At 53.0% G+C, this 19321-nt stretch overlaps 1 protein-coding gene across 5 annotated transcripts in view; it reads left to right on the top strand.

The window, feature by feature from the left end:
- Positions 1 to 19179, top strand: part of HPS1 (Hermansky-Pudlak syndrome 1) — a 24456-nt gene extending 5277 nt beyond the window's left edge. For all 5 annotated transcript variants that reach the window (XM_010833100.1, XM_010833105.1, XM_010833103.1 and 2 more), the window contains 18 exons: positions 475 to 591; positions 4116 to 4253; positions 4461 to 4603; positions 5198 to 5306; positions 6318 to 6478; positions 6958 to 7060; positions 7713 to 7808; positions 7953 to 8022; positions 9493 to 9548; positions 10842 to 11009; positions 11104 to 11283; positions 12351 to 12412; positions 12902 to 13036; positions 13118 to 13183; positions 14177 to 14321; positions 16525 to 16638; positions 17885 to 17967; positions 18438 to 19179. In XM_010833100.1, the coding sequence (XP_010831402.1) occupies positions 475 to 591; positions 4116 to 4253; positions 4461 to 4603; positions 5198 to 5306; positions 6318 to 6478; positions 6958 to 7060; positions 7713 to 7808; positions 7953 to 8022; positions 9493 to 9548; positions 10842 to 11009; positions 11104 to 11283; positions 12351 to 12412; positions 12902 to 13036; positions 13118 to 13183; positions 14177 to 14321; positions 16525 to 16638; positions 17885 to 17967; positions 18438 to 18600 (2109 nt within the window). In that variant the 3' untranslated portion in view covers positions 18601 to 19179. The remainder of the gene's footprint in view (positions 1 to 474; positions 592 to 4115; positions 4254 to 4460; positions 4604 to 5197; positions 5307 to 6317; positions 6479 to 6957; positions 7061 to 7712; positions 7809 to 7952; positions 8023 to 9492; positions 9549 to 10841; positions 11010 to 11103; positions 11284 to 12350; positions 12413 to 12901; positions 13037 to 13117; positions 13184 to 14176; positions 14322 to 16524; positions 16639 to 17884; positions 17968 to 18437) is intronic.
- Positions 19180 to 19321: the final 142 nt, after the last annotated feature.

The raw sequence follows: 19321 nt of genomic DNA, 5'->3' as shown, positions 1-19321 counted from the left end.
ATAGATGTTTTTATATGGAACTCTCTTGCTTTTTCGATGATCCAGCGGATGTTGGCAATTTGATCTCTGGTTCCTCTGCCTTTTCTAAAACCAGCTTGAACATCTGGAAGTTCACAGTTCATGTATTGCTAAAGCCTGGCTTGGAGAATTTTGAGCATTACTTTCCTAGCGTGTGAGATGAGTGCAATTGTGCGGTAGTTTGAGCATTCTTTGGCATTGCCTTTCTTTGGGATTGGAACGAAAACTGAGCTTTTCCAGTCCTGTGGCCACTGCTGAGTTAAAAATAGGAGTAACTGAAAACTCCTGCTTTGCTGTGAGGGTGCTGCGAAGTAACACCAGGAAGGCCCTCGTGGTAGTGCCCGCCCACAGTAAAATCCAGTAGGCATTTGCTGGGATTATAATTTTTTTCATTCCTCAGGCTGAGTCTGTAGGTGTGGGGCTGGAGGTGACCTTGACCTCGCTTCTCCTTGGCAGATGAAGTGCGTCCTGGTGGCCACAGAGAGTGCGGAGGTCCTCTTCTACTGGACAGATGAGGAGTTTGAAGAGAGTCTGCGCCTGAAGTTTGGACAGACAGAGAATGAGGGTGAGAAGGTGAGTGCAGGGCAGGAGGGTCGGACAGGGGGCTAGCGCAGCACTGTCAGGAGGCGGGGAGCCTGCCCACCTGCCCTGGCGGCCGGAACGGCGAACAAGGCTGCGTGTGTCTGCACCTCTCGCACCCACACGTCCTCAGAGGTTAGCCCTTGGTGCTCTGGAGGGCTGTGCCCCACCCTCACCCCATGAGATTTTGAGCACCTTGTCATGTGCTTATTTTCCATCTTTATATCTTCATTAATAAAGTGTCTCTTCGGGTCCTTGGCCTATTTTTTATTGCATTGATTGTTTCCTATTATTCTTACCAAGTTTTTAAAGTTAGTGGATACGTGTTGTGCAGATATTTTCTTCCAGTCTGTGTCTTGTCTTCATATCTACTGCACAATATCTTTCAAAACAGATATTTTTAATATGATAACTCCATGTTATCCACTTGTTGCTTTTATGGATTATACTTTTGGTGTCATATCTAAGAAGCCTTTGCCCAATCCAAGATCACAAGGAATTTTCCCCATATTTTCTCCTGGAAGTTTTCTAGTTTTAGGTTGTTTTTTTTTTTTTAGATTTAGGTTTTATATTAGGTCTGACGATGCACTTTGAATTTTTGTATGTAGTGTATAGATTGAAGTTTATTTCTTTGCATATAGATATCTAGTTTAACACTTTAATGTGACGACTCGAAGATAGTTGTCCTTTTCACTTAGATAAGTTCTACTGTACATTCTAAAGGAATAATTCATTTTGAAATTTTTTTCCAGATTAATTTTGGATTGAACACTTTTTTACTGAGGATCCAGCAGAGAGTCCTTGCATTTCTGCGGCCACACAGGCTGGTTGCCTCTCAGTGTCCTTCCTGGTCCAGTGGGCCTGGTCATCAGCTCAACTAGTGCCGTGTCAGCAAGTTAACTGACCTCAGTATCGCTGATGCTCTTTAGGAGTAATACAGCGTATCAGAGATCATAGACATTTAAGTGATTTTATTTAAGCTAAAAACAGGTCTATCTGTTAGGCGCCTTTATTTTTTAGTAGTCAATATACATAATTTTTAAATTAAGAATTTTTAAGTATTTTAGTTCTTAAACCATTGCATCAATATGATCTAAAAATGGCGTCACCGACTCGATGGACGTGAGTCTGAGTGAACTCCGGGAGTCGGTGATGGACAGGGAGGCCTGGCGTGCTGCAATTCATGGGGTCGCAAAGAGTCGGACACGACTGAGCGACTGAACTGAACTGAACTGAAAAATTTAAGAGGCAAACGATTTGATAGTGTTTCTCTGCCTCTTTATTAAAAACCTCAGAAAGGGACAAATTCCGATTTTTCAGTTCCTAAATGACTGGCATAAAGAAAAAAAATCTTCAAAGTTTTATTTCTCTTGGATACAACACTTTTTCCCCTGGTCCTGTAAATAACATGACTTAATTGTAGGAAATTTGGGAAGTAACAGAGAAATAGTTTTTAAATGACCCATAATTCTTCTACCTCGAGCTATTAGCTCTTCAATATATTTTCTTTGGGTCTCTATCTTTTACAAATAGTTGAGCTCATACCACAGTTACAGTTTTAATTCCTGGGTTTTTTTCAGTTGCCATTATAGCAAAAGCATTATTCCATTTTGTTAAATATTGTCAAAAGCATAAATCTTAATGGAAACATTATATTCAGTGTATGAATAAATATAGCATCATTTATTTAGCCATTTCTCCAGTACTTGACATGTATATTGCTTCTAGTTTGCTATAGCTATTACTGTTGGGAACATTTGTGCTTGAATTTTATCCCACATCTCATTATTTTCTTAGGATAAATTCCTAAAAAAGAATCATTGATTCAAAAGCCATTCAAAGATATTGTACCACTTTATAATCACACCACATATCAATAACACAGGAGAATTCTCTTTACACCCTAGCTACACCAAAGATTATCATTCCCCCCACCACCCCACCAAAACAAAAGAATTCTTGTCACACTTGTACACCTAGTGAAAGCTACTGCTTTTAAAATGAGTTTCTGTACACCATCTAGGTTTTTAAGTCACATTTCTATTAATGTAATTGATTCATGACAGTTCCAGAAAATTATGGTACATGAATAATTCAACCAGCATTTGCCTATGTGAAGGGATATTTATTCAACAAATACTAATCGAGAATCCACTATTTGCCAGCCTCTTGGGGCCAAAGCAGTGAATGTAGCAACATGACCCTGCACTCACAGAATTTAGAGGATAAAGATGAACCAGATGGCAAAAAAACACCGTGGGTTTTTTTTTAACCAGAGTGTGGGACGGAGCAGGCTGGGGTGGGGTGGGCCTAGGGATGGTCAGGAGAGGAGCCACCTGAGCTGGGACCTACTGAAGGTGACTGGCAGCCCCTACAATGGTGGACACAGGCCTGGGTTCCTGAATGTCAAGTCTGTGGGAGGAAATTACGCCCCACGTGCCGTAGTCCCCTCATATTTCAAGTGCCACACAGTACCCCTGGCTGCTTGCCTGTTTTTCTTTTCAAGGCCAGGTCTTACTCAGCGCCTTGTATCCAAGTGAAAACTAGGACTCTGCTTCCTCCCTGTTTCGGTCAAGGCTCCTGAGATCAGCATGGGGAAAGTCAGCTGTGCCCTTGTACCTGTTCATTCTTGTGTCAAGAACTTGACTTATTACCATTCGCCCTGACCTTATCCCATTTTCACTCACAGATCTTCAGCACATCCGTCCAGTTTCTTTTTGGTTTTGTCTGTTTGTTCTGTTCTTTATTTGGAAGGCAGGGAGAATGGATGAGGGAAGAGATTATAAAAGGAAAGGCATGCTTGCCACCAAACTAGGAAAGTACAGAAAGATATAAAAACTAGGGGGCGAAATCATTCCTGATCCTCCTGTTCAGAAGCAATCACTTTAATGATGTTGAATTTTTAAATGTTTTTCAATAATTAGTTTTTCCTGTGTACTTGAATGTACAGAGCGTTCACAACCTTCTTTTAAAAACATTACTCTGTATCGTAGGAATTCTCCACGTCACTGAAGTGCTCTGATGTCTTAAGTGCTTTGTATCTTCCCTTCGTTCAGATGTACTGCTGTATATTTAACTCTTCCCTGGTACTGGACCTTGACATTCTCTCCAGTTTCTTCTGCTATAAATGATGCGGCGGGGAGCATTTTGCTCCTGTATCGCTGCCCCATTTCTGATTGTTTTCCTTAGGATACTTTCCCTAAAGGAGACTTACTGCGACAGGGGGCCCGGACTTTGGTGCACATGTCAAACTTTCTTAGAGTCGGCTTCCTCTGTGGAGGCGTGACCTAATTCCTTACCTTTCCTTCCAGAATTCAGGCCTGAACAATGCAATTAGGTGCCTGACCTTTCCCAGTCTTCCTGACCCAAGATTTGGGGTCTCCCTGTCAGGACAGTGACAGCCTCCTGGGTGTGCCTAGAACTGCGGAGCCCTTGACGCCAAGTTCTGGGTCTTGTCCATTCCTTCGGCCCCCGTGTCTGGCCCCCTGAGCAGTGTTGTTCTCTGCCCCCGCTTGCAGCCTCCCGCCCTGGAGGACCAGCTTAGCACCCTCCTGGCCCCAGTCATCATCTCCTCTATGACCATGCTGGAGAAGCTCTCGGACACATACACCTGCTTCTCGACGGAAAATGGCAACTACCTGTATGTCCTTCACCTGGTGAGTGTGCCTCCCTGGAGCCCATGTTCCTCTGCCCCTTGGTTCCTTGGACGGTCCACACGCCTCTTCCTCATCTTGAACCTCAGACTCCTTTAGAAGGCAGATGCTGCATCTTAGCAAAATCCCCTGGGATCTGACCGCCCCCCGCCCCCTCTCCCATCTCTGTCCCGGGGGCTGGCTGACATCAGCTGATTTCTGTGCCTGCAGTTTGGAGAATGCCTATTCATCGCCATCAACGGAGACCGCACAGAGGGCGAAGGGGACCTGCGGCAGAAGCTGTGCGTGCTCAAGTACCTGTTCGAGGTGCACTTTGGGCTGGTGACTGTGGATGGACAGCTCATCCGAAAGGAGTGAGTCCTGGGGTACTGTGCTGAGCCCCTCTCGAGGCCTTGGTGAAGCTGCTGGTCCCACTCTGCCCCTGCTGCTTCCTGGCACCTCCCTGGGTCTCTCTCGCTGGCATTTGTCATGATGTGTGAGCGAGAGGCTGAGAAGTGAGGTGAGTTGCTCAGGCACCCGCCTCCCGGTTCCACCCCCGTCCCACTCTGCTCCATGGCAAGAGCACAGCCAGATGCACCCCAACTGTGTGTGGGTCCCCCAGTTGTGGTGTGGCTCCCCCACGTGTGTTGTGTGGGTCCCCCAGGTATATTATGTGACTTCCCCCCAAGGTGTGCTGTGTGGCCCCCCAGGTGTGCGTGTGGCCCCCCAGGTGTGCTGTGTGACTCCCCCAGGTGTGCAGTGTGACTCCCCCAGGTGTGCAGTGTGACCCCCCAGGTGTGCTGTGTGGCCCCCCCACGTGTGCTGTGTGGCTCCCCCAGGTGTGGTATGGGGCTTCCCCCAGGTGTTTGTCACAGGAGCTTGCCCAGCTCTAACAGTGAGCTCAGACTGCTCCTTTGGTTGAAGCTGGGGATGCCACTTTTCTGTGGGTCTCCCTTGCTCTGTCCCAGGCTGCGGCCCCCGGACTTGGAGCAGCGTGTGGAGGTGTGGGAGCGCTTCCAGAGCCTGCTGTGGACCTACAGCCGCCTGCGGGACCAAGAGCAGTGCTTTGCCGTAGAGGTGACGCTGGGTGCGGGAGTCCTGGGGCCACGGAAGTGTCAGGCCGCGGGGGCTGGGCAGCACTGAGACCATGCTTTGACGTCTGTCCCCCAGCCCAGTGAGTGAGGGCACCAGCAGTCCCCAGGCTCATGCATTTCAGAGGGTTGCTCTTTCTGGCTTCGTGGTGCGTTAGGCACTCTGATGGGCCTCCCTATAATAACATGGCTAGACTTTGGGTAAAACAGATTTCTTAGTGCAGTTTTTGGGCTCTCAGTAAATTATGGAAATTTCTGAAGTTAGCTCCCTCGCCTCTGATCCCTTCCCCAAAATTATACTGAGCTGAAACTAGAGTAGAAAATAGTAAAAAGTAAGCAGCACTAAAGATTGCCTGAGTGCAAATGATGGTACCAACCTACAACCAGCAAACTACATCTCGGGCCAGCAGTGACAGGTGCGCTGAGCCTCGGCTCCTACTTAAGCACAGATCTGAGGTCATCAGTAGCACCCCCCTTGCTCCCTGTTGTAGACAGATGCTCTGTAGGTCAGTGGTTCTCCTCTTTGTATGCATCAGAATCATCTAGAGGACTTATTAGGTTCCTGGGCTTCACTTTTCTCAGTCACTGTAGGCATTGAGGGTGGGAGGCTCTATAATTTGCATTTTGAACAAGTTCCCAGGTGACGCTGGTTATGCTGGTTTGGGAACTACAAGTTGAAAGTCACTGAGTTAGAGGACAAATGAAGAGCAAACAAGTATGAGCTCACCATTAACAGCCAGGTGCACAGGAGAGTGAGCCATGAGTGTGTGTCAGGGGCATCCGCCCCCGGCAGATGTAGACCCCGCAGGAGCCTGTTACACCGGTACAGACTGAGCCCCTCAAGAGCACAGCCTGTGTTGGTCTGAGCCTCCCTGCTCCCAAGCGTCTGGCACGTGGTGTGCGCTCACCGTGGCCCAAGTGAATGTATCACTAGACTTTGGCTGGGACGGGAGGAATTGGGGTGACATGGCTTCCATCCCCCTGTCCGCGTGCCCAGGCTGTGGAGCGGCTGATCCACCCTCAGCTCTGTGAGCTGTGCATTGAGGCACTGGAGCGGCACGTCGTCCAGGCCATCAACTCCAGCCCCGGGCGGGCTGGCGAGGAGGCCCTGCACGCCTTCCTGCTCGTGCACTCCAAGTTGCTGGCTTTCTACTCCAGGTGAGCCCCAGGACCCCTCACATTCACCCTTTCTTGCGACCCCTTCCTGAAAAGCACCACCTCCTGGACCAGGGAAACCTTCCAGACCCATCACTTCCAGGAAGTGTTGATTCTTAGATTCTCAGTTCTTCATCCCCCTCGGCTCACTCCCCTCTCTGAATTACTCCTTCCTGGAATACTGTCTCAGGGTCTGAACTTAGGGTTTCCTGATATGCCGTTCCTGGTCCCTGGTGGTTTTCCATTGGTCATGGGTTTTTTTTTTTTCAGCACAACCAAGTTTTATTTTTAAAAATGAATGAGTTCGTTAATTTTGTATATTCCATGTCTTTCTCAGAAGAGGATAAAGTCAGCTGGCACCTTTATAAACTATGGAGGGCAGGGACCCTCTCCATACCCCCTTACTTGCCTGCTCCCATCCACTGTTACCTGCGGGCAGGGGCAGTGGAGACGTGCTGACCGGCTTCCTGTCCTCTCCACAGCCACAACGCCAGCTCCCTGCGCCCAGCCGACCTCCTGGCCCTCATCCTCCTGGTGCAGGATCTCTACCCCAGCGAGAGCACGGCAGAGGACAGTGACCCCCAGGTCTCTCTCGGGGCAGCTCTCTGGGCAGTGGGAGGCCACCAGAAAGGCAACTCAGATGGCCAGTCTGGAGAGCGCTGGGCAGGCAGCTGGGGAGACTGGTTTCTGAGTCTCAGTCCTGAATGTGTGGTTAGGCATGACTTTTCTACCTGCTTTCAGGTGTAAGGGGAATTCTAGAAGGCAGGTGGATTAGAGGGTTAAAAGTACAGGTTTCTGGAGTCACGTAGTCCCCGCTCCGCCACTTAGCTGTTTGCTGTGCAAGTACTCACCCCATGGGAGCCTCAATTCCCTCATCTGTGCAATGGGACAACCATGGCATCTACTTCTCAGGGTTACTTGGAGCCCAGCAGTGCCTGGGGCATAGTGAAACACTTAGAAAGTGCTGGCCAGCCTGGTTGCCACACCACCCTCCTCATCAGTGGCAGTGTGGCAGTGATTGGGATGCCAGTTTGTTGGACTTTGTAGAATTTCTGTGGTTCTGGAGAAAGACCAGACCTGAAACATCCCTGGGAAGCAATGGCGCACACTCGGGGCTGTGCAGTGGAGTGGGCGCAGGGGCCGGCAAGCCCCCCCGAGGGCTGTGCCATGAAGCGCTGGCAGGAAGAGAAGCCAGTCAGCAGCTTTAACCAGCATCCGCGGGCCTGTCCTGTCACAGCCTTCCCCACGGAGGCTCCACCGCAGCCAGAGCATCCCCGTGCAGCAGGCCTGGAGCTCCTGTTCTGCAGACCCAACCAGGAATTCTGCAGGGACCGTATGTGCTTTGTACCACGGCGGGGGGGGACCAGGAGGGAAGAGGAGGGGAAGGTCTGCCTCTCCTGGGAGAGCAGGGTCCAGGGCTGAGCCCCCGGGAGAACCTCCCTGAGCCCTCAGCTCAGGTGCCCCTTCTCCCTCCCAGGAGACAGACAGCTTCTCCCCGACTGAGGAGTACTTCACACCAGCTCCTTCCCCTGGGGAGCAGAGTTCAGGTGAGACCTAGAGTGGAGGAGGGACCCTGGATGGTGAGGGGGAGGAGCTGGGTGCCAACTGGTAGCCCTGGGAGTCTATCTTAGGGGTCAGTGGATCCCAATGCCCTGTAAGAGGCCAGGCACAGACACCCACATTCCTAGAGCCCAGGACGCTGTCTGCTGCAGCCCCTCTGTCTGTCTTGCCAGCTCCAGCTTGAATTCAAGGACTACTGAGGCCACTTCAGTGATCCATAAAACTTTTTATGAAACTTGATTTCATTTAAAAGTTCAGCTTGCATGTGTGTACTCTCCTGCCTTCTGTTTCTTTTTTGTAGTTAATAAGTAATCAGCTAATTAAGTAAGTTTCTTTCCAGCACAGTGGTTTAAAATATCAATATTCAATCTGTATAGTTTATACTTTACTTCCAAAGTAAGTGGATAAACAATAAAAAAAAAAACCAAAATGTTTGAAATATTATTAACAAAACAAAAAAGGAGCCTGGGACCTCTGAGACCACGTGGCAGCTCATCTCTGCTTGTCCACTTCTCCAGGGCGAAGGTCGCAGCTCTCCTGGGTTCTGTAAGCTTGCCACGAGCCCAAGCACATCAGAAAGCGCTACTTTGGGGTGACGGCTGAAGTGGTTTTCTTCCCACTGCTTCCTCCCCTTGTTCCTCGTCCTGACCCCTTTCTCTCAGTGGTTAGTTTTTTCATGCCTCAAAGCTGTAAACAATTCCTGTTCCACAGCGCACAGAACTCAGCTTACAAACAGCTTGAGTTGCTTTCATCCATTTTAAGACAGGTGTTTGAAACATAGATACAGGCTTTCCCCAAGAAACGTGATTATGAATGGTGGTTATTTGAAGTGAAATATACAAGAGAACGCTGTTAGTACAAAGCTATAATATTTCAAATACGTACTTGGTTCAGTAGTTTTTGTGAGCTGTCCTAGGAAAAGAAGTCTAGTTCGGTTCCCAGCACACAGTAGGTGCTTCAGTAAAAGTTTGCTGATTGACTAAATGAATGGGGAACTATAGACGGTTTCTGCTGCCTCCGAGCAAAGAGTGAAAAGGCACTGTTATAGCCAGGGAGGGGCTCGAAGGGGTAGAGAAGACAGAAGCAAGGAGGGGATTGGGGGGGCTGAGTAGGGGTCTGAGGGACCTGCCCCCCCACTGCGAGATACAGGGAGAGGAACTCGTGCCTGGCAGCCAGCTTGGGCAGGGGGGAGCGGGCAGGGGTGCCTCTCTTCCCCAGCCCAGGCTGCCCTAGCTGTGGTACCACAGAGGGAGCTTGCCCTGCACTCGCCAGCTTGGGGTAGAATGAGAAGGGGAAGACTCCAGTTCACACCGAGGTGCTGTGCCCAGCGAGGTGCTTTGAGCTGCCAGTGGGGAAGGGCCTCTTTTCCATCGTCCCCTGCTGGCAGGCTGTTGGGCCAGTGTTCACATTTTCCCACTGTTTCTGTCGTTCTGTTATTACCTACGGTCTGTCTGCAGGTAGCACCATCTGGCTGGATGGGGGCACACCACCTACTGACTCTCCCCACATTCAGGTGAGTTTTTCCTGGGGGCCCAGGGCGCTTGGCCAGGGTACCAGCTGATCGGAGATGCTGCAGTGGGCCCTGGTGGCTCTGGGGGCTTCCCCTGGGGTGACGCTCCAGCCATGCCGGTCTTCCTGGTGCTGTCTCACGGCTGTCCGGCCAGCGCAGGGAACGGAGCTCAGCCCAGAGGTGGGGGCCGGGGTAGGGTGAGGCGTGGTGAGTGAGGGTGGCCTTCTCCCTCCCACCTCCCCCTCCCCCAGACACACAGCCTCCACTCCTGAGAAATCCCCACTCTCACTGTTCTTGGGAGTGAAAGTCTAACTTAATTTTTAATTTTTTTTCTAATAAGAGAGTGAGTATGTTCACTGTAGAAAAATTGGGGAAAACAATTAAAATATGGAAAAGGAATAAAAACCACTCAGTCCCAACCCCAGATGTTAGCCACTGTTAAACACATTTGGAGTGTTTCCTTCTAGGCTTTCCTATGACTTTATAAGTGTATTTATACACACACACAACATATATATTTTTTCTTTTACCTGATTTGAATCCTAATGCTCTGCATTATTTTTTGTTTTTGAGCATTTCCCATTGATGAGGCAGTCCTTGGCAATGTGGTTTTTAACGAGACTGTTCAGAATGCATTGCCTGCATTATGTTATTATTTATTTAGCAAATTCTTGGAGCAACCAGTGTGTTGCGTCCAGTCCTTTGCTGTCGTCATAAGACTACCATGACTTCCTTACAAAGAAGCTTTTGTGGCATCCCTAATGATTCCCTTAATTTTCCACTTTTGCCCACTGAAGACTCTTACCCAGAGCCCTCATGAGGCTAGAGTTTTCTCATTTAGTCCAGGAAGCCCTCACTTGCACCCTTAGAATGACTTTCGGAGGTCCGGAAGGTGGTCAAATGATCAATTGTTAACAGGCTTTAAACCCTTTGTGTACATGAAGTTGGGGAGGAGCCTCCCCCCCAGCTCATGCCACTCCATCTGCCTTTCCCACTTTCCTTTCTTCCTTTTCCCCTTTTTTACTACCCACCACCCCTGTGTGGCATCCAGTCCTGACGCTGTGCAGAAGGGCCCCGAGGATTCTGAGAGAGAGAGATAGACAGCAGGACGGGAGCTGCCAGGGGAGCCTCAGCAGAGGGCCAGCATTTAGGAACTGGGACTTTGTGGGCTAGAAGAGTTTGTCCCTCGAGGTTCTGAGGGAGACAGCAAGTGAACAGCTGCAGGGGGACCCAGCCTGGGGAGGAACCCCAACGACTTCCCCTCCCCTCCCCTTGACAGCTCCTCTTCCTCCTCAGATGGCTGAAGACACCCTCCAGACGCTGATCGCTCACTCCCCAGGACCCTCTGGCCCCAGAAGGATTTTCCTGGATGCCAGCGTGAAAGACAGCTACTGCCCCCTGGTGCCCCACACCATGTACTGCCTGCCCCTGTGGCCAGGCATCAGCATGGTGCTCCTGACCAAGGTATCAGCGCCCCCGCCTGCCCTGGGGCCATCCCAGCCTGGACACCTGCCCCCTGGCCACCCCTGTCCACCCCGCCCTGCTCTTCTCCCCTCAGTGCCCCAGCACGGCCCTGGCCCTGGCCCTGTACCAGCTCCTGGATGGGTTTTCTCAATTGGAGAAGAAGCTGAAGGAGGGGCAAGAGGCTGGGAGTGCCTTGCGGTCCCACCCCATCATGGCGGACCTCCGCCAGAGGATGGACAAGTTTGTCAAGAATCGAGGTGGGCAAGAACTTCAGGTGAGACGCAGGCCCCGGACGCCCCACCTTGGGGAGGGGAGGTCTGTTCTCATCACACCTGAGGGGCCAAGGCTCAAGGGGAGGGGGCTGGCCTCTGCCCCACCCCACCAGAGGACTGTGCTCTGATCCCCCGCAACTCAGCAGTACACTTTATATTTCCTAAACGTTCTTGTGTAACTTCGGCAGAACACAGGTTCCAGCTCCCATGTTTCAGGTAAGGAAACCAGGGAGGGACTCAGATAGATGGTGATTTGGCCAAAGTTACTGGACGGGTGAGCAGTGGAGGCAGAGCCCAAGTCGAGGGCTCAGGAATGGCCAGTGGCCTGCCCACTATGCCCCTCACCACGTGGCTGGTCTCACAGGCTGCAGGACACAGGGAGGCCGTCCTACCCACGGGGGGCTTAGAGCCCAGATAGGGTCGTGAGGCCCAGACACAGGGACAGTACATGAACAGAGGAGGAGACAGGCGCAATCCAGGCAGGAGCCTAGGAGGGAACTCGCCAGATGAGAACCCTGGGCTGAGATCTGAGGCCGTTCAGGAAGCTGGCAGGGCTTGGGTCTGTTTGAGGAACTGAGATTCATTGTGGCTGAAGTTTGCACTGGTTTGAAACTAAGCAGGGGATTAGACGAGGCAGAGCAGGTGACTGAAGCCCAGTCAGTCCACAGCGCCCCATGTCTCTTGGTGCCCGGCAGCCCCAGTGAGGTGTCAGGAGGCAAAGACCCCTGAAGGGGATCCGCACCCCCGCCCTTGGCTGCATCCAGCCCGCCCTCGAGGCACTGACCTGCCGCTGGACAGCACTGGCTTACGTGTCTGCCAGTGAGGCCGAGAGCCTGGGGCTCAAACCCAGAAGCTGCTTTTTAAGTAAAAGCCTGCTGAGTGACTAGACCGTGGTGTACAGTGGGCTGCAGCGTGCTGGGGGCCCTGCCAGAGACCCAGCCTGGCTGTGGACAGCAGCTATGTGCTATGCATGGAGATGGGGAGCCTTCTAGAGCCTGATGTCAGAGCCCCCCTGGACCTCACTGTGGGAACATTGTCAGGAAGCCGCCTGTCACTTGTCTGCTTACAGAAAACCTGGCTGGAGTTCAAGACCAAGGCCTTCTCCAAAAGTGAGCCCGGCTCATCCTTGGAGTGAGTGGTGGGCCCTGAGGTCAAGGAGGGCATCGTTTGGACGAGATGGCAGGTTTCCTCCAAGCCCAGGAGGAGAAGATGCTCAGGGAGGCACTTCTGAGGACAGAGGGGGGTCCTGGGAGGGGGGTCCAACCCCCACGATGCTGAGGGGAGGCTGGGGGCAGAGAAGACAGAGGTTGAGGAGCAGGGCCTGAGGACCGGACACCACTAGCAGAGACCCAGCTTCCACACAGACCCAGCGTGACCTTGGGCAAGTCACTGCGCCTTGTTTTTCCATAAAATAAACCAGGAGGTTGGAGGAGATTTGAGTTTCTCAGAGCCCCATGTCGGGGGAACGTGGAAGCTGACTCCCAGCTCAGTGAGGGCCAGGGTGTAGTTCATCAGCCGTGTCCATCAGTCCAGGAGGAGGGTGACCACAGGGATGGGGTGCCGTCCTAGCTGTGCCCTCCAGGATCCTTCCCTCTGTGACAGTTCATCTCTGGCCCCCAGGCTGCTCCAGGCGTGCAGGAAGGTGAAGCGGCAGCTATGCGCCATCTATCGGTTCAGCTTCCTAACCATGGCCCCGGGCCGCGGGGGCCCCCACCTGCCCCAACACCTGCAAGACCAAGTCCAGACACTCATGCAGTAAGTGGCAGTGTGACCCCTTGGCGGCCAGGGCAGGAGCCGGGCACGCCTCACCCTCCTGCTCCCCTGCTCCCTCGACAGAGAAAAGCTGGCGGACTGGAAGGACTTCCTGCTGGTGAAGAGCAGGAGGAACGTCACCATGGTGTCATATCCTGATGCCCGGCCCTGGGCTGGCCGTGAAGGCCCCTTGGGCTGCTGCCTCCTCTGCCCCTCACTTGAATGACAGCAGCTTTAGGGAAAGAGCACACACATAGTTGGCACCTCAGCTTCCTTTTGCTGAAGAAAGTGAGGAGACTTTAGTGTCCTGTTGGTGTCTTATCTGTAGGAATGCTCCGAGGCTGGAATTTCAGAAATCCCTGGTGTCCCAGGATTACTTCATAGAGATCATCTGTGTAGATGTCCAGCCAGCAAAGTGGCAGTGGGTCTCCAGGAGGGGCAGGGGCCTGGGGTCAGGTAGGTTTGAGGGGCCATGTCCCCCTCCTTAGATGCTACAGTACAGAGGAATATGAAGGCTCAGAGAAGGCCTGCGGTAAGGGTGTTTATTGGTCCCTGTTTAAAAAGCCATCTCCAAGACGTATCCTTTTATTAGAGAACTAGTTTTATCAATTACTGATCTTCCCTGAAACTTTATATGAAGCAGTTTTTTCAGTATTAAAATTTCCTGAGACTTGAGTCCTCAGCGTGCAGGCGGAAGCGGTGACAGAGGGCCTTGCCAGCCACCTGCTGCTGCCTGTCCTCAAATGGAGCCTTCCAGCCCAAGATGAGGCATGGGTGGCGGCCAGTGAGGCTCACTCCTCAGCTCCATAGCTCTGCTCCCACCCTGGCCTCACCACGTGTGTCATTTAAACTCATCCTGCATGAAGATGGTAAAACATAAACATGCTGTGTTCCTTGGGAGCAGAACTCCTGGCGTTAAATGTGCCAGAGCCAGAGATCCATTGTGCTTGCACCTTAGACCTTCTCAGGATTGGGAGTTCAAAGCGAAAGCGAGACCTGGGAAAGAGAGTGTCCTGGGAGGGTAGGGTGGCTGAAAAGGAAACCTATGGGGCGGGGGAGGGGGACGCTTGAAGGAAGCCTCGGTGGATGGAGGAGCTCCTTCCCTGGTTCTGGCTTCAAAAGTACCTTAACTCAGCCCCTCACCTTCCTGGAAGACTTCCCAGGCCTGGTGCATTTCATCTACGTGGACCGCACCACTGGTCAGATGGTGGCCCCTTCCCTCAGTAGCAGTGAGAGGACTTCATCGGAGCTGGGCCGGGGGCCCTTGGCCACCTTCGTCAAAACCAAGGTATCCTGGCCCAGCCCAGGCACCCTCCCTGCGCGTCAGACGAGGCGTGCCTGGCCCTGCCTGGGAGGGCTAGTCCCCACGCTTGGGCCCCTGGGAAACTCCGAGCACCCCCATGGGAACTCTTCCTGCATTCTTCCCAGCCCAGGCACGCTCCCTGCGCGTCAGACGAGGCGTGCCTGGGCCCTGCCTGGGAGGGCTAGTCCCCGCGCTTGGGCCCCTGGGAAACTCCGAGCACCCCCATGGGAACTCTTCCTGCATTCTTCCTACCTCCGCACCCAGCTTTGTAGGCTCCTAAGAGAACGGTCCTGTCTTTGTCACCCTAGGGCCCCGGCCAGCATGTGGGGCCACCTCCCCAGATGTGTTAAAGTTCCTGGAGCAACACTGGGCAGTGAGGCCAGGGAGGGAATGGCCGGGGCCCAGGAAGGGTTTGTTGAGTTCACTAAGACAGAAAGGGGACACACAGGTTAATGGATTTGAGTATCAGAATGTAAAAGTAGGAGGTTTCTACAGAGGAAACAGTCTCCAGGGCTCCTTTTATTTTCTTTGATTCATCTTCATGGCAAACTAGTATTTTTGGTGGGGAGGCCTCTGCCAGTTTATAAAAATCTGTATTTTATACATATATTATACATATTATGTTACTATATATTATACGTGTTACATATATTTTACATTATTATATATGTGTATTTTATATATCTAAGTAAAGTGTATCATAATGGTGCAAACAAGGTCGCCGACAGCCCACTGGAGACCCAGCTCTGCCCCTCACTAGCTGTGTGGCCTGGGGCGGTAGGGAGTCTTAAGTTTCAGTTGCCTCTTCTATAAAGGAGAACGGGAACACCAGTAACGTCGTGGAGTTACCGCGTAGGTTACAGATGCACACACACGGTGATGCACAGCAGTGGCCCCGGAGGTAGCTGGGCTTGGTCGAGCGTTTCCTGGGACCGTCCACACCAGCGTCCTCGTCTCTGTCCGGGGTAGTTGGGCTCGTCTTGGTGCCTTTCTCTCCGCCGTTTTCCTGTGCGGTTTGTTGTGGTTGAGGTCATCCTGCATATGCATGTGTTTCCCGCATTTTTACTTCACTGTGTATCTGGTGCATTTCCTCATGTCATTAATTCTTTATCAACATGATTCTCACCGGCTCCATGGCAGTCCATCATGGGAACGCAGCACCATGTACTTAGCCGTTTCCCCAGCGTTGAACACTGAGACTGTTCGCAGACTCTGTCATAAATAATGCTGGTGCACACACCTCTACGTATTTATCCTTGTCCTCATCTCGGATCATTTTCTCAATATGGATTCCCAGAAATGGAATTATGAAGTCAAGTGGGAGGAATTGTTTTTAAGGTTACTGATACACGTTGTCTAATTGCTTTCCTGAAAAACAGAGCAAGTCCATGTTATTTGTTTGCATTTAATTAGATGCTGTGTGTGATCAGGTTGGGAGGGGCTCATGTACACCTGTCACTAAGCGTCTTGGTTGGAGTGCAGAAGGCCTTTGCCAGCCCTGGGAGGTGGGGGGTGGGGGCAGAGGTGCCCCCTGCTGCCAGCTCCCTTCGGGCAGCTCACAGGCAGCAGTGGAAGTCCTTGAATCAGGGAGGAGAGCCTCGCAGAGAGGACCTGAGGCACGTTGACCCTCAGTCACTGTTCCCATCAGTGCCCTTGGTGAGCCCTCGTTCAGACTTCACCTCAGAGCAGAGGGTGTGCCAGGGCCAGGGCACTGTGCATTCAAACACTTTTCTAGCACCTTCTTGGCATAGAGCCGTGCCAGAGATCCTCAGCCCTGAGGGGTCCGTGTGAGCCCTCAACATCAGGAGAGTTCCAGGGGGCTACCCTCTCATCTCCGCTTGTGTCCCTGGCTCTGTTCTGGCCTGAAAGATGAATTTGCTACTTTATAGCTTGTGTATATAGTAAAGATTCATAAAGTGTTGATACATATATTTTGTCCTTGCAGTAATGAGAGGGATAGGTAGTCCATCCATCCATCCATCATCTGTTTATTACTAAGCTCCTGCTATGAGCCAAAGCTGGGCCCAGGCACCAAAGAGGAAGAGGAACAGGAGAGGCCCCTGGCCCTCCAGGAGTTCCTCCTCTGAGTGCTTTTCTTCACTGGGATTTGAGAGCCTGAGCCCAGCCCCCGACGTGGGGTAAGGGCCACCCTCGGGCTGCAGAGACAAGCACTGTCCCCTCTCCCCAGGTCTGGTCTCTCATCCGGCTGGCGCGCAGATACCTGCAGAAGGGCTACACCACGCTGCTGTTCCGCGAGGGGGACTTCTGCTGCTCCTACTTCCTGTGGTTCGAGAACGACATGGTGGGTGTGGCTGGCCCGGGCAGGGCAGTCCTGAAATTCTCCCTTTCTCCTGGATTCTGTTCAATCTGTCTCTCCAACTCTTCTTGACACCAGTGGGACTGATAGCGAAGCCCAGCTGGCTGGGACCCAGAGCTCAGGTCCACCTTTGCGCTCAGGCTCTGTGACCCCTGCCCCCAGTTCTCTGAAAAACTCACACTGTTGTTCAAGAGGCATCCTGGTGACACATGAACAGACCTCCATGCCCCGCGCAAGCAAGGATGCTCAGCCCACACTTTGTGTGATACAAGGCCTCGCTTCCTGCTCCCATTGCTGAGACAGATAAATGGAGGCTGAGAGCAGTTAACCAACCTGCCCTGAGCAAAGCTGCTCACACCTTGCATGCCCTGTCTCTGCTCCTGGCAGCATGCCCTCCTTCCCCTCAGCCTGAGGTCGTGGCGAACCTTTCCATGGTACAGTGTGGCTATTGGGATCTTGCTGCTCTCACAGCCTCACACACCTGCACAGCCCATGTGTTGGTTGGGACAAGTGTCACTGATCCCATTTTGCAGGTGGAGGAACTGATGCCCTGAGATCAAACAGCACGGCCAGGGCACCGAGGTCCTAAGTGATGACGTCAGAACCCAGGCTTGGCTTCCTGGCCTGCAGGCTCCCATCTTTGCCCTGTGCCCTCCTCAGAGGTGCCCAGGACGTGGAGCTGAGCGTCACCTCAGCCTCTAGGGAGAGACAGGCTCTCTGTGTGTGTGTTTGGCTCCATGGGGTAATGGGCGGGCCTCACCATCCCAGTGGGCACAGGACTGCAGGAACCCCATGACGATGCCTGGCACATGGTGGGAGCCCAGCCGAGCCTGAGTCGCTTCCCTGGCATGTCCTTCCCTGGGATTCCCAGTCCTTTCAGAGAGAGACTTGGCCTTTGGTCACACTTTGCTTTTACTGACACCTCCCCAATCACCATCCTTCACACTGAGCCAGGTCCACTGGTTGGTGGGAATGAGAGCTACCAGCATGGTGCCCGGCATGACCCCAGGAACTTTATGTTCATCACATCTAATGTTCTTGGGAGTTTATTCTTATCCCCAGTTCACAGGTGAGAAGACAGGGTAGAAAGAGGTCAGTGCATTTTGCCAGCGCTAAGCACTTGCTAAACAGGGCTGAGCTGGGCCTCGGACCCGCTGTGTCTGACTCAGGCCCATGGTCTTCCCGCCGTGCCCACCGCCTCCCCACTCAAGAAGCTCTCCTCCTCCCCCAGGGTCACAAACTCCAGATCATGGAGGTGCCTGTGCTGTCTGATGACTCAGCGCCCGTCGGCATGCTGGGAGGGGACTACTACAGGTGAGGCCGAGCCGGAGGGCCGCTGGGGACAGAGGGGGACAGATGACAGGTGATACGCGCCCGTCTCAGCAGAGGCAGCAGCCCTCCTTCAGGAGGGTTTCCTTGGCCCCCCGCCCCGAGCCCAGCCCCCCTTGTTAGAAGCTCCTCACGGCCGGGCAGTCAGAGGAAGAGAGAGGGGTGCTCTTGGGGTTCCTCCCCTCCTGTTGCACCCTGAGACAGCATTTGCAGCTGTCTCTGCTGGGCTCCTGGGACCTTCCCTAGCTGGCTCTGTGGCCCCATAGCTGGGGCCCTGCCATCCAGGGTTGGGATTCCAGAGGGTGGGCCCTGACGGCCTGGGGCTGAGCCTCAAAAATGGGGAGTCAGCAAGGAGCAAGGAAGTCCTTTCCAGCCTGGTGCTAGAGTCCAGTGAGGGGACCTCATGGCCATGTCTCCCTCGTGAATCCTGTCCTCCTTCCCCCTCTCTCCCCCAGGAAGCTCCTGCGGTATTACAGCAAGGGCCACCCGGCCGAGGCTGTCAGGTGCCACGAGCTGCTGGCCCTCCACCTGTCGGTTGTGCCCACGGACGTGCTGGTGCAGCAGGCCGGCGAGCTGGCCCAGCGCCTGGGTGAGGCCTCCCGTGTCCACCTGCTGTAGGACCAGGAGGGCTGCCCTGTGCATCCGCCTGTGCCCCTGGTTCTCCAGGCCTACCTGGCTCACAGACATCACCACGGCAAGAGCCTCCTCTTGTCCACAGTGGCCCTGGGGATGGTACTGTCTCCAGGGCAGCCCCAGGATTTCTTAAAGAAACTCATTTAGAGCCACCTCCATTGCGGGTAACAAGCAAACCCCCAAACCCTTCCTTCTGGAGAAAGAAGAAGGGCAGTCTCCTTAGCTAGAGCAGCTGTGGGTGTGACCTTAGACCCAGGGCCACCCCACTTTGGGAACTGCCTCTCCGTTTACTCCAGGAGACCAACAGGAAGTGCCCAGCTCTTCTTGGAGTGGGGAGAGCACCTCAGGAAGCCGTCTCCTCCTCGCGTGAAAGGTGCTCCCCTGGCTGGGTTGAGCTCTGGCTCTGCCGTGTGCTCGCTGTGGCTCTGGACGCTGTGGCTCTCTCCCCCACCTCTGAGCCTGTCTCCCCACAGTCAGTGTGACTGCGCCCCCGTCAGGACAGTCGTGGGGCTGCAGGATGGCGGCAGGCACGAATAAATTCTGGTCACGGTTATTGTGGTTCCAGCCCCGGCCTTTCTCGGTGGCCTCTTTGTTCCCTTCTTGGTTCTCGGCTCCTGCCCCAGCCCTGCCCCAGAGGTTCGTGTCACTCAGTCCCACAGATCCCAGGCTGTGAGGTTTCTCAGAGCCTCCTGGGGAGGGGGTGGGC

Source organism: Bison bison, unplaced genomic scaffold (genome assembly GCF_000754665.1).
Source record: "Bison bison bison isolate TAMUID 2011002044 unplaced genomic scaffold, Bison_UMD1.0 scf7180017862979, whole genome shotgun sequence".
NCBI classification, from domain to species: domain Eukaryota; kingdom Metazoa; phylum Chordata; class Mammalia; order Artiodactyla; family Bovidae; genus Bison; species Bison bison.
This window is presented reverse-complemented; position numbering and strand designations above follow the sequence as displayed.